We start from the raw sequence: 12,551 nt of genomic DNA, 5'->3' as shown, positions 1-12,551 counted from the left end.
CTTATGTATCTGTGGTCAGCTGAGGGTCAGCTTTGCTCATCTCAGCTGGGCTGCCTAGCATGCCAGGGGGATGATCTGGGATGTTTCATCTTTCTTCTACTTTGTCTCTCATTCTTGTTAGGTGAGTCTAGAGCTTGTTCATATGGAGGAAGCAAGGATCCCAAAGAATGAGCAGAAGCAAAGAACTTCTCTAGCAGTCTGCATATGGAACTGGCACCAAATCACTTCTGCCACATTCCTTTGGCCAGCAGAAGTCATACGCCAGCTAGATTCAAGGAGTGGGGACACAAGCTCCACAGCTTAAAGAGGAGTGGCAAAAAGTCACATTGATTGGCACCATGGTGTAGGCAGGGGGAGAGTAAAGAAGGATGGCCATGTCTATGGTCATTACTCTTTGGAGCTATTTACCACTCTCCTCTTACATACACTGGGCCAGAATTAATTCTCACGGCCATGCCTAACTGCAAGGGAGATGAGGGGGAAGGGGAGAACATGCACGGCAAGTCTGTTTTCTGACTCCTGTTCTTACTTCTTTATCCATTTTGACTTGGGTTTTCATTTCCACTGATCAGATGTGGATGAATGTGCTGATCCCGGAATTTGCCCAGAGCATGCGACTTGCCACAACAGTCCTGGAAGCTACTCTTGTGTCTGCAACCTAGGGTTTGAATCTAGCAGTGGCAACGGGAACATCCAGGGCCCAGGAGAGACATGTGAAGGTAGGTGGGAGAGATTTGTTGGGGAACAAGATCCAAGTCCATTGGCCAAGACAGCCCTGGTAGGGGAAGGGTCTGAATGAGTCTGGGCTGAGCTCAAAGCCCTCCCCTGCTAAGCTGAAGCCAATAATCACTCTTTCCTTCCTTCCTTCATTCATTCACTCCTTCACTCATCAGCAAATACTTCATGAGCACCTTCTGTATGCTGGGCACTATTCTAGGGATGGCGGATACAGCAGTAACTAACAGAGGCAAAATTATTTGCTCTCCTGGAACTCATCATCCAGCATTTGGGGAGATAGATAGCAATAGAAATCATGAACAGAGTGTGCCAGGAATAGTTGAAGGAGATAAAGATAAAGAAGGCAGGAATGTGGACAGGGAGTGCTGAGGATGGGGGTCTCCATCGAATAGGGTGGTAAGGAAAGGCTATGTTGAGAAGCTGATATTTGAGAAAAGATGTGAAGGGTGTGAGGGAGTGAGATATTGGGTATCTGGGGAAGGGTGTTCCAGGAGGAAGAAACAGCAGGTACGGAGGCTGGGAGTCAGAATCCCGGCCAAGGTGTTGTGCTTTTCCACTCACGTGCTCACTGTCTTCCCAACAACCTGATGGTGTCAGTATATTTTATACCCATTGTAGAGATGAGGAAACTGAACCTCCATTGTGCTGGAACAGTCTCCCGCAGTCAAATAGATAGGAAGCAGGGGAGTCCGGATCCGAATGCCGTTGAGTGTAACTGCACACCCTGTGCTCTAACCATCATGCTATTCGGCCTTCATGTGAGGCTGCCACCTCCAGCAACCCAGGGTGGGGGCTTGTCTAGGGTCGGCATCCATGTAACCCCCGAATTCCCAGACTCTGACTCAAGACAGCCTGGGAAGCGGTCCTCTAACAATTCCAGAACCAGACAGAGCCTGATTTTAAATCCTGGGTGTGCCTTTCACAGGCTGTGCGATAACTGTGAAGCCTCAGTTTCCTTATCTGGAAAACGGAAATAATGTTGGTGCACACCTCACGGGGGCTGCTGGCAGCATTCCTTGAGCAGGTGCATGTAGGATCTCCCTCAGCACCTGTCACAAAAATCTCAACATGTCACCAGCTAATTTTTTATTTTGGTTAGCAAATACTTAGCTCAGACTTGCTATCCTCTGGGCTCTTTTCTGAGGCTTTCGCAGACATCACCTTATTTAATGCTCCAAACAACCCAGTGGGGTGAGTATTGTCCCTGTGCCCAACTGACAGATGATGGTGCTGAGATGCACAGAGGCGAATTATCTTGTCCACGCATTAGTCAGCTCTGGGCCGCCGGAACAAAATGCCGCAGATGGGGCGGGTTCAACAACTAGATTTATTTTGTCTCTCTTCTGGAGGCTGGAAGTCTGAGATCATGGTCAGTCAGAGAGGGCTTTCTTCCTGGCTTCTGGATGACCACCTTCATGCTGCATCCTCACTGAGCTCTGGTGTCTCTTCCTCTTCTTTGAAGGGCATCGATCCCATCTTAAGATCTCCTCTCAACCTCATCATCTTGCAAAGGCCCCATGTCCAAACACCACAGAGTGTTAGGGCTTTCACATATGAATTCGGTGTGTAGGGTGGTGAATCATTCAGTGCACAGCTCCCAGTAACACACAGACTATAGGGACAGAGCCAGGCTGGGAGCCCAGGCTGTCTGCGCCCTCCAACCCCACTCAGACACCTCTTAATCATTGTTATTGATAACATAGTGATTCCTTGGAAAGGAATTGAGATTTATGAAAGAAAGAGTGAGGCCAGTGAGTTCCAGGCTGAGGGAGCAGAGAATAAGCCTTCACGAACCTACAGGTAACCAGTGAATCGGGATCAGGAATTACCAGGGGATTAGACATGAAAGATAAGCTCGGTGAGCTTCAGTGGGACCAGACTCTTGGGGTCTCCTGTGTTCTGATGAGGAGTTTGGATTTTTATGCCGTGCCACAGAGAGCCTCATCAGGAGTTCTGTGTGAGTCACAGACCTGCCTCTTTGCCCTTCCTTTCAGCAGAGTTTAGGAGGGTGCGAGAAGAGCCCAGGAGCTTCACTGGCTCCGGTCTGGGTGGGGTTGTGCTCTGCCATGCCCTAGGCATCCTTCATCCTTTTGACTTAGACTGGTTTCCTGCCTAGATGTGGACGAATGTGCCAGGAACTCAACTCTTTGCGGCCTGGATTCCATCTGTATCAACACCCTGGGAAAATACAATTGCTCCTGCCTGCCTGGGTTCTTTTCACCTGCTGTTTGGACCCCTGAGAATTCGGAGGATTTCAGATGTGTAGGTAATGCTCGAAGGTGTGCCAGGCGCTTTCCGCCCATGGCAAACCACCCTGAAAAGTAGGGCTTACAAACAAGGCTCTGTGCTTGCTCGTGATTCTGTGGGCTGACCAAATGCTTTTTCTGGGTCACTAGGATGGCTGCCAGGTCCAAAACAGGCTCACTTACGTGGCTCGTAGTTGGTGCTGGTATCTGGCTGGGAGCTCAGCTAGGCCCCTCAGTTTCCCTCGTGGGCCCATCCTCGTGGATTCTTGGGCTTCCTCAGAGCATGGCAGCTAGTTTCCAGGAAGGGAAGCTGCAAGGGGAAGGAAGCAGAAACTGGGATCTTGTAAGACCTGGGCTTGGAAGTCCCAGAACGTTGCTTCTGCCACGTTCTCCCAGCCAATGTCCCGGGGCCAGGCTAGACGCCAACGAAGGGGAAATTAACTCCCCATCTTGCTGGGGGAACAAGATCTGCACACAGGAAACGGAGGCACTGATGGCGGCCATCTCTGGAGGATCTACTCTACTAAGGAACATGTCTTATGTTCTTTGACCTTCCCCCCCTTCTCACGGCAAATACGTGCTTCTTTTCATTAAAAATGTTCTTTTCATTCACTGATCTTCACCAGCTGCTGATGTTGCTGGAGGGAGAACAGCAGAGAGGCAAATCTGAGAGGGACCGTAGAGAGAAACTGGTACAGCATTCCAGGCTGCTAGGCGTCTTCTCAGGACCCCTTGACACTCAGACTATCACCGCTCTTAATTGTTTTACCTACTCAGTAGTTTTCACTTTGCATGAAGGAAGGGTTCCCCAGCCAAAATAGTTTCGAAAACCACGCAGCTAGTCCAGCTCCATATGCAAGATGTAAATTCTCCTTGTGCTATTTTTTAAGGGCTATTTCTGATGATGATGATGATGTTCAGTTAGCCAACATGTAGTACATCATTAGTTTTTGATGTAGTGTTCAACGATTCATTAGTTGCACATGGAGTTGCTGTGGGCACTATTTCCTTTTTTAAAAAAGATTTTATTTATTTGAGAGAGAGAGAGAGAGAGAGAGTACAAGTGGAGGGGAGAGGTAGAGGGAGAAGCAGGCTCCCTGCTAAGCCTGGAGCCGGATGCAGGGCTCGATACCAAGACCCTGGGATCATGACCTGAGCTGAAGGCAGACAACCAACTGAGCCACCCAGGCGCCCCCCATATGTGCTATTTCTGTCGAGTGTTCCACCTAGCAGACACTTAAATGTGTCTGTCAATGGGGAGCTCCCTATTAAAAGAAGGGCACTCTTTGGTTAGAGATACTTTCTGTGACATCAAGAGGAAAACCACCTCCCTGTACCTTCCAACTGTGGGTCATTCTCCTGTCCTTTGAGATCTCCAAATGAGTCTACGTTCATATCATAAGGACTTCTCCCAATGCTCCATGGTAATGCCCGGTATAACACACTGTGTACTTGCACAGACCACTAATGGATGTTGCCTGTTTATTCCTCCTGTTTTGTGAATTGACAGAGGAATATGAAAACTGTTGTCCTTACCTCCCTCCTGCTTATTTTTTCCCAGGACATTCTATTCCATATATCCCATATGGCTCAGAAACCCCCAGAAGGAGAGGTAACCCCATAGTGCCACAGTGACCTGGCGTTACCCTATATGGGCAGGCCAGGATTCCTCAATTCTGGTGCTACTGATGTTTTGGGCTAGATAGTTCTTTGTGGTGGGAGGCGGTCCTGGGAAGTACAGGATGTTTGGCAGTATCTGTGGCTTCTACCTACCACATCACCCTCTACCCCTAGCCCAGTCACGACAACCAAAGATATCTCCAGACAATGCCCAATGTCCCCTGGCAGGGGGTAGAGGGGACACACTGCCCTCAGCTGAGAATCACCAGCTTAACACTAACAGAAATTTCTTACTCTCATTACTATCCAATATAGACATACCTGGCCAGTGGTCAGCTTTTCTCCACACCATTTTCTTGCACCTGTTGGTTCTCATATTGCTTATGGCTTTGGAATCCCTGTTTCAGCCAGTGGTGGGAAAAAGAGAAAGCACACCCGCTTTGCAACCACCTTGGCCCAGAAGTGACAAATGTCATATCTGCTCCTATTCTGAACATGAAAACTGGTCACATGGCCCCACCTAGAGGCAGAGGGTTCTGGGAAATGTAGTCCCTGCTTGGGTTACCATTTTTTAGGGATAACTCTATGCATTGGAAGCACGACTTTTGTAGGATTGCTAGCCAACTCTGCCTCATGCCCATTCTCTACACTATAGATGTTGATGAGTGCCTCCATATGTGCCCTTCCAACGCAACGTGCACCAACACCCCTGGGAGCTACTTTTGCACCTGCTCTCCTGGCTTTGCACCAAGTAATGGACAGCCGAGCTTCACAGAACAAGGAGTCCATTGTAGAGGTGAGAAGAGGGTTTGCTGTACATCCCTGGAAAGAAGTATCTCCTGGTTCTTCTGGGTTGTTTGATATTCTCAAGTTCTTTGCAGATATTGATGAATGCTCCCAAGATCCATCACCATGTGGCCCCAATTCTGTCTGCACCAATGCCTTGGGCTCCTACAGCTGTAGCTGCATTGGAGGCTTTCAACGCAATCCTGAAGGCTCCTTGAACTTCAGCTGCAAAAGTAATCATCTCTTTGTGTCTCTTGGCAATGGAATCTGTCTTGGTTTGGTTGTGAAATCCTCAACCTATTCAAACTCTGGATCTTCCTCTTACCTCTACCTCATCTATAATTCTCTCTTTTCCAAGGTATTCATTCACTTATTGATTAATTTACTCATTCAATAAATTATTCTTGGAACATCTATTAGTCAAACAGGCCCCTGCACTAGTCATTGATGATTCAGTCCTGGATGTGATGGACATGATATTTGCCTTCATGTAGTTTATAGTCTAGGGAAGGAAGTAGAGAGCTCACACATTATTATTTAATAAGAACAATGAGTGTGACTCCCCCAAAAATCATAGTATGATTCAGAGTGAGTAATGAGATTTTATATACTCTGGGCAAGTGACATTTAAGTTGAAGTTTGATGGAAGGGTAGGAATTATCTAGATGAAAAGTGGAGAGCTCAGTGTGACGGGTTATGGCATGTGCAAAGGCCCTGAGGTTAACACAGAGTCAGGACCAGGGGAAATGGCATTAGGTGCACCTGAGGATGTGGGCAGGGGTCAGATCCTGCAGGAACTGGTGAGCCACATGAGGAATTTCGGAGATATTTTTTTCCTCCTGAAAATGATAGGGAAGTGAATGGTTTAAATTTTTTGAAATTGTAGATGACTTGATACATTAAAAATAGAGGTAGCTTACCTGGAGGCAATGAAGTATAATAATAAAAGGAATACATTCAGGGTCCTCGCCAACATGAGAGCTAGAATATCATCAGTGCCATTGTGTTTTCTATATGCTCCTTCCCCATTGGATCTCCCTCAGTCCTCCCAGAGGGGACTATTTGGAAATTTGTGTTTATAATTCCCCTACTTTAAAAAAATGCTTCCCATGTATGCATCCCTAAACAATATGTCCCTTAGTTTTGTTTGCTTTGGAGTATTATAAAAATGGCCTCATGCACTGGGTGGTCTTTGCTAACCTGCTCTTTCCACTCAGTCTCCTGCTTCTCAGAGTCCCTGATGTTTCAATGTGTGGCTGTCATATAATCTGGTAATGGATGGATTTGAAGCAGGGGATCATGAAATCATACTTGACTTTTAATCATAGCTTGCTGTGGTTGAGTTTTAACTTGGTTGCTTTTGTTTTCTTCCTAGGGACTCCCTTCAAGTGTAAAGAAGATGTGATACCCAACAATGAACAAGTCCAGCTCTGCCAAGTGGGAGCAGCAGTGGAGCCTGAATATGTAAGTATTTTTAAGGTTCCTAGATCTTGAGTTTCCTAGAAGAACTTCTAGAAGTTCCTAGAAGGTCCCTAGAAGCCACTCAGGTGGGATGTTGTTTCGCAGTTTTAACAAAGGCCAGAATAATGGTGACTTAAATTGTATAACAGTTTATTTCTCTCCTTGTAAACAATCTGAGGGTCAGCTGTGGAGTATTGGTGGGATGGCTCCTTAAATGCTCTGCCATCATCAACACAAGCTTCCCACTCTGTGGCCCAAAATGGCTGCTCCAGCCCCTGCCATCATGTTTGCATTTCAGCTGGTGGGCAGCAGGGAGGGCAAAGTGAAAGGCATAGTTCTTCTCTTTAAGAGTATAACCCAGTATCACTTCTGTTTATATCTGGCTTTAAGGAAAGCTGAGAAGGGAGGATATTTGCCTATCTAAAACTTGGGAGTTCTTTCACTAAAAGAAGAAAGGATGTTGGAGTCTCATTACCCGTGAGGGTGCTGGTGCTGTGTCTGTATGATGTGGGAGGGGTGATGCACAGCCCCTGGGCCAGGCAAAGAGGAATTTGGATGTCCTGATTCTCCAATGAAGTTGTTCCAGAAACTCGAGCCTCCACGAGCATCTTTAGGAATTGATGTCACAATTTTCAAGATGAGCTTATAAATTAGCTTGGGAATTCCCATGCACTTGGGACCATTGCTGTTGCTTTTTGAAAAGAGTGTGGTGAGATACACCTAAAACGTCACCATTCCAACACTTTATTTTTTATTTAAAAAGTTTTTTAAGTGTTCATCTAGCCAGCATAGAGTACATCATAAATTTTGTTGCAGTGCAATTAATATACTACAATGGTGTGCAATCATCACTTCTAGCCCTCAAACATTTTCATCCCCTCAAAGGAAACTGTATCCCCAACAACATTGTCCTCCAGTGCCTCCTGGAGGAACTGGCCCCTGGTAGACACTGATATGCTCTCTGTGTCCATCCATTGGTCTATTCTGCATATTTCATACAAATGTAATCATACAGTACGTGGTTTTTGGTGTGTGCATGCTTCTCTCACTGAGTATGATGTTTCCAAGGCTCATCCACATTATAGCTGGTGTCAATGCTTTATTCCTCTTTGTGGCTGAATCATAATCGATTTGGACCACTGGATTTTTTTTTTCATACATTCCCCCATCTTTGACCACCCCGCCCAAGTAGTTTTGCTGTTTCTTTGCATTTGTTTCTTTTATTCATTGAAGAGAAAGCTTCCGTGGCTCCAGTTCTGCTCAAATGGTGAGTTTCTGTTTTCCTGAGAATTCTAGAGCTTCCTGACACCTTAGGAGTTTAGGACCACCCTTATGGTGGACTGGGTGGCCAGTGGGTGCTTTGCATGCTGGGGCATTGACTGGTCAGTGCTCACTCGTGCTCTTCCTCTGGGGCACAGGGTTCCTTCTGCACATTAATGAATGCCACCTTCAGTGTTCTGGACGATGCCTGCGGAAACAGGACAGCTGAGGTCTCTCTGAAGGTAACAAGAAAGTCTTCGTAATCAGGTTTGAGCTTCAGACATCTTGGGGAACACATGGGGTACAGAAAGTCCTCTTTATAATTAATGGGCCAAGTTATCCTGTAATTTATTACAGTTATAAGGTTTTAAAATGTAGCATGCAGTCAGGTTGCCCTTCTCTGTCCAGTTTTATGAGTTTTATTATGTAAATAGATCTGTGTAATCACCACCACCATCAGAATATGGAGCAGTTCCTTTTCCTTCCCAAACTCTCCCTGGGGCTTCCCGCCCTTTTTTTTTTTTTTTAAAGATTTTATTTTTATTTATTTGACAGAGAGAGACACAGTGAGAGAGGGAACACACGCAGGGGGAGTGGGAGAGGGAGAAGCAGGTTTCCTGCTGAGCAGGAAGCCCGATGTGATGCGGGGCTTGATCCTAGGACCCTGGGATCATGACCTGAGCAGGAGACAGACGCTTAGCGACTGAGTCACCCAGGCACCCCAGGGGCTTCCCCTTTATTGTCAGATCCTCCCTCCACCACCAGCCCCAGTAAATTTTCGTCATTAGAGTCTTGTCTTTTCAAGAATAGTATATAAATAGAATCATACGGGATGTGGCCCCTTCCTTCCTTCCTCTTTCTTTCTTTCTTTCTTTTTCTTTCTTTCTTTCTTTCTTTCTTTCTTTCTTTCTTTCTTTCTCTCTTTCTCTCTTTCTTTCTTTCTTGCTCTCTGCCTCCCTCTTTCTTTCTTTCTTTTAGGGATTTTTATTTATTTATTTGGGGAGGGAGAGAGAAAGAGGGAGAGAGAAAGAGAGAGAGAGAAAGAGCATGAGCAGGGGATAGAGGCAGAAGGAGAGGAAGAAGCAGAGGGAGAGGGAGAAGCAGGCTTCCTGCTGAGCAGGGAGGCCCAGGTGGGGCTTGATTCCAGGCCCCTGGATCATGACCTGAGCTGAAGGCAGGCGTCTCACTTTCTGAACCACCCAGGTGCCCCAGGATGTGGCTTCTATCACTCAGCATAATGCCTTTGAGATTCATCAAGGTTGTGATCAATAGTTCCAATTCTATTTTTTTTCCAATTCTTATTTTTGTATAACTGTTAGTGACATCGTCTACAGTCACAGCATTGTATAACCACCACCTCCATCCCCCCAAAAGGAAACTTGTACCCCCAAAGCAGCTGGTCCTCATCCCTCCCTCCCCCAGCCCCTGGCAACCACCAGTGTGGTTTCTGACTTGGTAGACATACCTGTTCTGGGTATGTTGTAAAAAAGGAGTCCTACAAGATGTGGTCTTTTGTGTCTGGCTTCTTACTCTGAGGGTAACATTTTCTTTTTTTTCTTTTTTTTTTTTTTTTGAGGGTAACATTTTCAAGGTTCATGCCCGGTGAAACACACATGGGTGCTTCATTCCTTTTTATGGTCGAGTACTAGCCTGCTTTATGGAGGTACCACGGTTTAGCCATTCATCTGGGAAGGACATCTGAGCGGTTTCCACGAGACCAACATCTCCTTCCCCTGACCCCACCTCAGCTTTGGGCAATAATCAGGAGAGCTGCTGTAAACATTCACACACAGTTTGCATGTCTGTGTGTCTGTCCGGTGGGGGCAGTGTGTGTCGCTGATTTTTCATTTCTCCAGGGTAAATACCTAGAGATGGGATTACAATGGTAGGTTTTAAAACCTAGTTTTTCTTAAGACTTCAAGTTGGACTCAAAGCTGTTGTTAGTTTATCAATAAATTTGGTTGGTTTTGTACCAAAATCAGAATAGTACTTGCATTTGTAATTTGATTTAAAATTTTTAATTTTAAATAATAACAAACTATTTAAATTAATTAATAATAAATTATTGATTTATTGGCAAAACATATTTATTCATCAAGTGTACATTCACTCATAGGGTTTTCAGATTAAATTTCCATAGATGAATCATTTTTTACAAATTTAATTAGGTTCCCTCCATTTTATTTATTTTTTAAAGATCTTATTTATTTATTTGGCAGAGATCACAAGAAGGCAGAGAGGCAGGCAGAAGGAGAGGGGGAAGCAAGCTCCCCGCTGAGCAGAGAGCCCGATGCGGGGCTCGATCCCAGAACCCTGGGATCATGACCTGAGCTGAAGGCAGAGGCTTTAACCCACTGAGCCACCCAGGCACCCCTGTTCCCTTCATTTTATACTATGCTTATGAATATTCTTATTTCCCTCCAAATTTCAAATACCTAATGAGGAAGATTTACTAACCTAAAAGGCAAAGTCATATGCTTTCAAGGGATTCATATATCCAATGTATCAAATACATAAATACATAAATCAAATGTATAAATGTACTAATTCAGATGTTTTAAATGTTCAAAACCATTTATCAACAGCTGTGTTCTCTTGCAGTGTTCATATTGAATACACATTTATCACACATCTAATCCCTTTGGGCAGTGAAATCCCGTGGTAATCAGTTAGCTTCTCTAACGTGTTGAATTGTTCCAAACCCTTTCAAAACCATTTTTCTGGGGATGCCTGGGTGGCTCAGTGGATTAAGCCTCTGCCTTCAGTTCAGGTCATGATCTCAGGGTCCTGGGATTGAGTCCCCCTTCAGGATCTCTGCTTGGCAGGGAGCCTACTTCCTCCTCTCTGTCTCTCTGCCTGCCTCTCTGCCTGCTTGTGATCTCTGTCTGTCAAATAAATAAATAAAATCTTAAAAACAAAAAGTTTTCCAGATTATGCCAAAGATCACAAAACTTTCTAAAGTGAACACAAGAGTATTAACCCCATGGAGTCTAAGTTTGCCTACTGATTTTTTTTTTTTTTACCTCCCCAAGGAAATAAAACAGTGTTCCCAGTTTAGAATAGATTTCACATTTCAAAGGGAGTTTAATGAGGTTTCCTCAGCCACAGAATTGAGGACCGTATTTTTTTTTTAAACCGATTCAAAGCCCACAAAAACTTTTTATTTATAAGATTTTTAAAAATATTTTTATTAACATACAATGTATTATTAGCCCCAGGGGTACAGGTCTGTGAATCGCCAGGTTTACACACTTCACAGCGCTCACGATAGTACATACCCTCCCCAGGGTCCATTGAGGACCACATTTTTGCAGGATGATTCTACCTGACATTTTTCTCTGCGTTGGTGGGGAGGATCCTTACACTCATGCCTTGCAATTGGGATACGGTTACAGAACTCAGCGCGTCCTGTTTCTCCAGAAGGAACAACTTTCAAGTTGTACCGTCATCCAGTTTTTACTGAAATTCTTTTCATGTTTTTAAAAAAGATTTATTTATTAATTTTAGAGATTGTGTGAGAGAGAGAGAGAGCTGGGGGAGGGCCAGGGGAGACAGACAGAATCTCAAGCAGACTCCCTACTGAGTGTGGAGCCCAATGCAGGGGCGGACCCCATGACCCTGAGGTCATGAACTGAGCCGTATCAAGAGTTGGATCCTTAACCGACAGAGCCACCCAGATGCCCCTCTTTTCATGTTTCTACTGCCCAGTTTGGATAAATAGAAATTGGTATTCCTACCAGGATTTCAGTTAATTTCCTTCCCCATCTGTCTGGAGTCAATTAATTTCTTCCTCATATTTATTAAGTCGTGAGTCCTTTTCATATTTTTGTTTTGTTGGGGTCAGAGTCACATTGTAGAAGTCAACTTACTGACAACCAGTAAATGGAATCGTATCAACATTAATATTAATATTGTTATTGCTATTCTTTCCTTTATTCCTCCATAGACATAATCAATGGAGGAACATTGATCATAGACATAATCGATGGAGGAACACCCAATGGTTAACATTTGGATGTGTATCTTTCCACACCCTTCCACTCTGTGAATGCCCCCCCACACACACACTGAAGCCATTCAGTGAATACCTACTAGAAGGATTCAGCCTCTGATACCAGCCTGCCAAGGTTCAAGTCTTAGTTCTGCCACCTCCTAGATGTGTGTCCTGTCTCCCCATCCAAAAATGGACACAACAGTCTCCACTTCACAGATATCTTCCTAAAATGAACATACATAAGACACAATACCTGGGTTATAGTAAGTATTGATTACTTTTTATGTCTATGTGCCAGAAACAGTAATATCATAAGTACAACCATTTTAATGAAAGTACTTGTTTTCTCAGTGAAATGAGATACTATATACATTATATATATATAATTTTTATGTATATATGTATATATATACATGTATTTCAGTGTATGTATATATGTATATATA

At 44.6% G+C, this 12,551-nt stretch overlaps 1 protein-coding gene across 1 annotated transcript in view; it reads left to right on the top strand.

The window, feature by feature from the left end:
* LOC111161644 (adhesion G protein-coupled receptor E1) overlaps positions 1–12,551 on the top strand; it is a 54,922-nt gene that overhangs the window by 15,978 nt on the left and 26,393 nt on the right. The window contains exons 5-10 of the mRNA XM_022525408.1: positions 573–719; positions 2,855–3,004; positions 5,260–5,400; positions 5,486–5,623; positions 6,766–6,854; positions 8,270–8,353. Of these exons, the coding sequence (XP_022381116.1) occupies positions 573–719; positions 2,855–3,004; positions 5,260–5,400; positions 5,486–5,623; positions 6,766–6,854; positions 8,270–8,353 (749 nt within the window). The remainder of the gene's footprint in view (positions 1–572; positions 720–2,854; positions 3,005–5,259; positions 5,401–5,485; positions 5,624–6,765; positions 6,855–8,269; positions 8,354–12,551) is intronic.

This window comes from Enhydra lutris, unplaced genomic scaffold, assembly GCF_002288905.1.
Source record: "Enhydra lutris kenyoni isolate GAN:26980312 unplaced genomic scaffold, ASM228890v2 scaffoldscaffold86, whole genome shotgun sequence".
Taxonomy (NCBI): Eukaryota; Metazoa; Chordata; class Mammalia; order Carnivora; family Mustelidae; genus Enhydra; species Enhydra lutris.
This window is presented reverse-complemented; position numbering and strand designations above follow the sequence as displayed.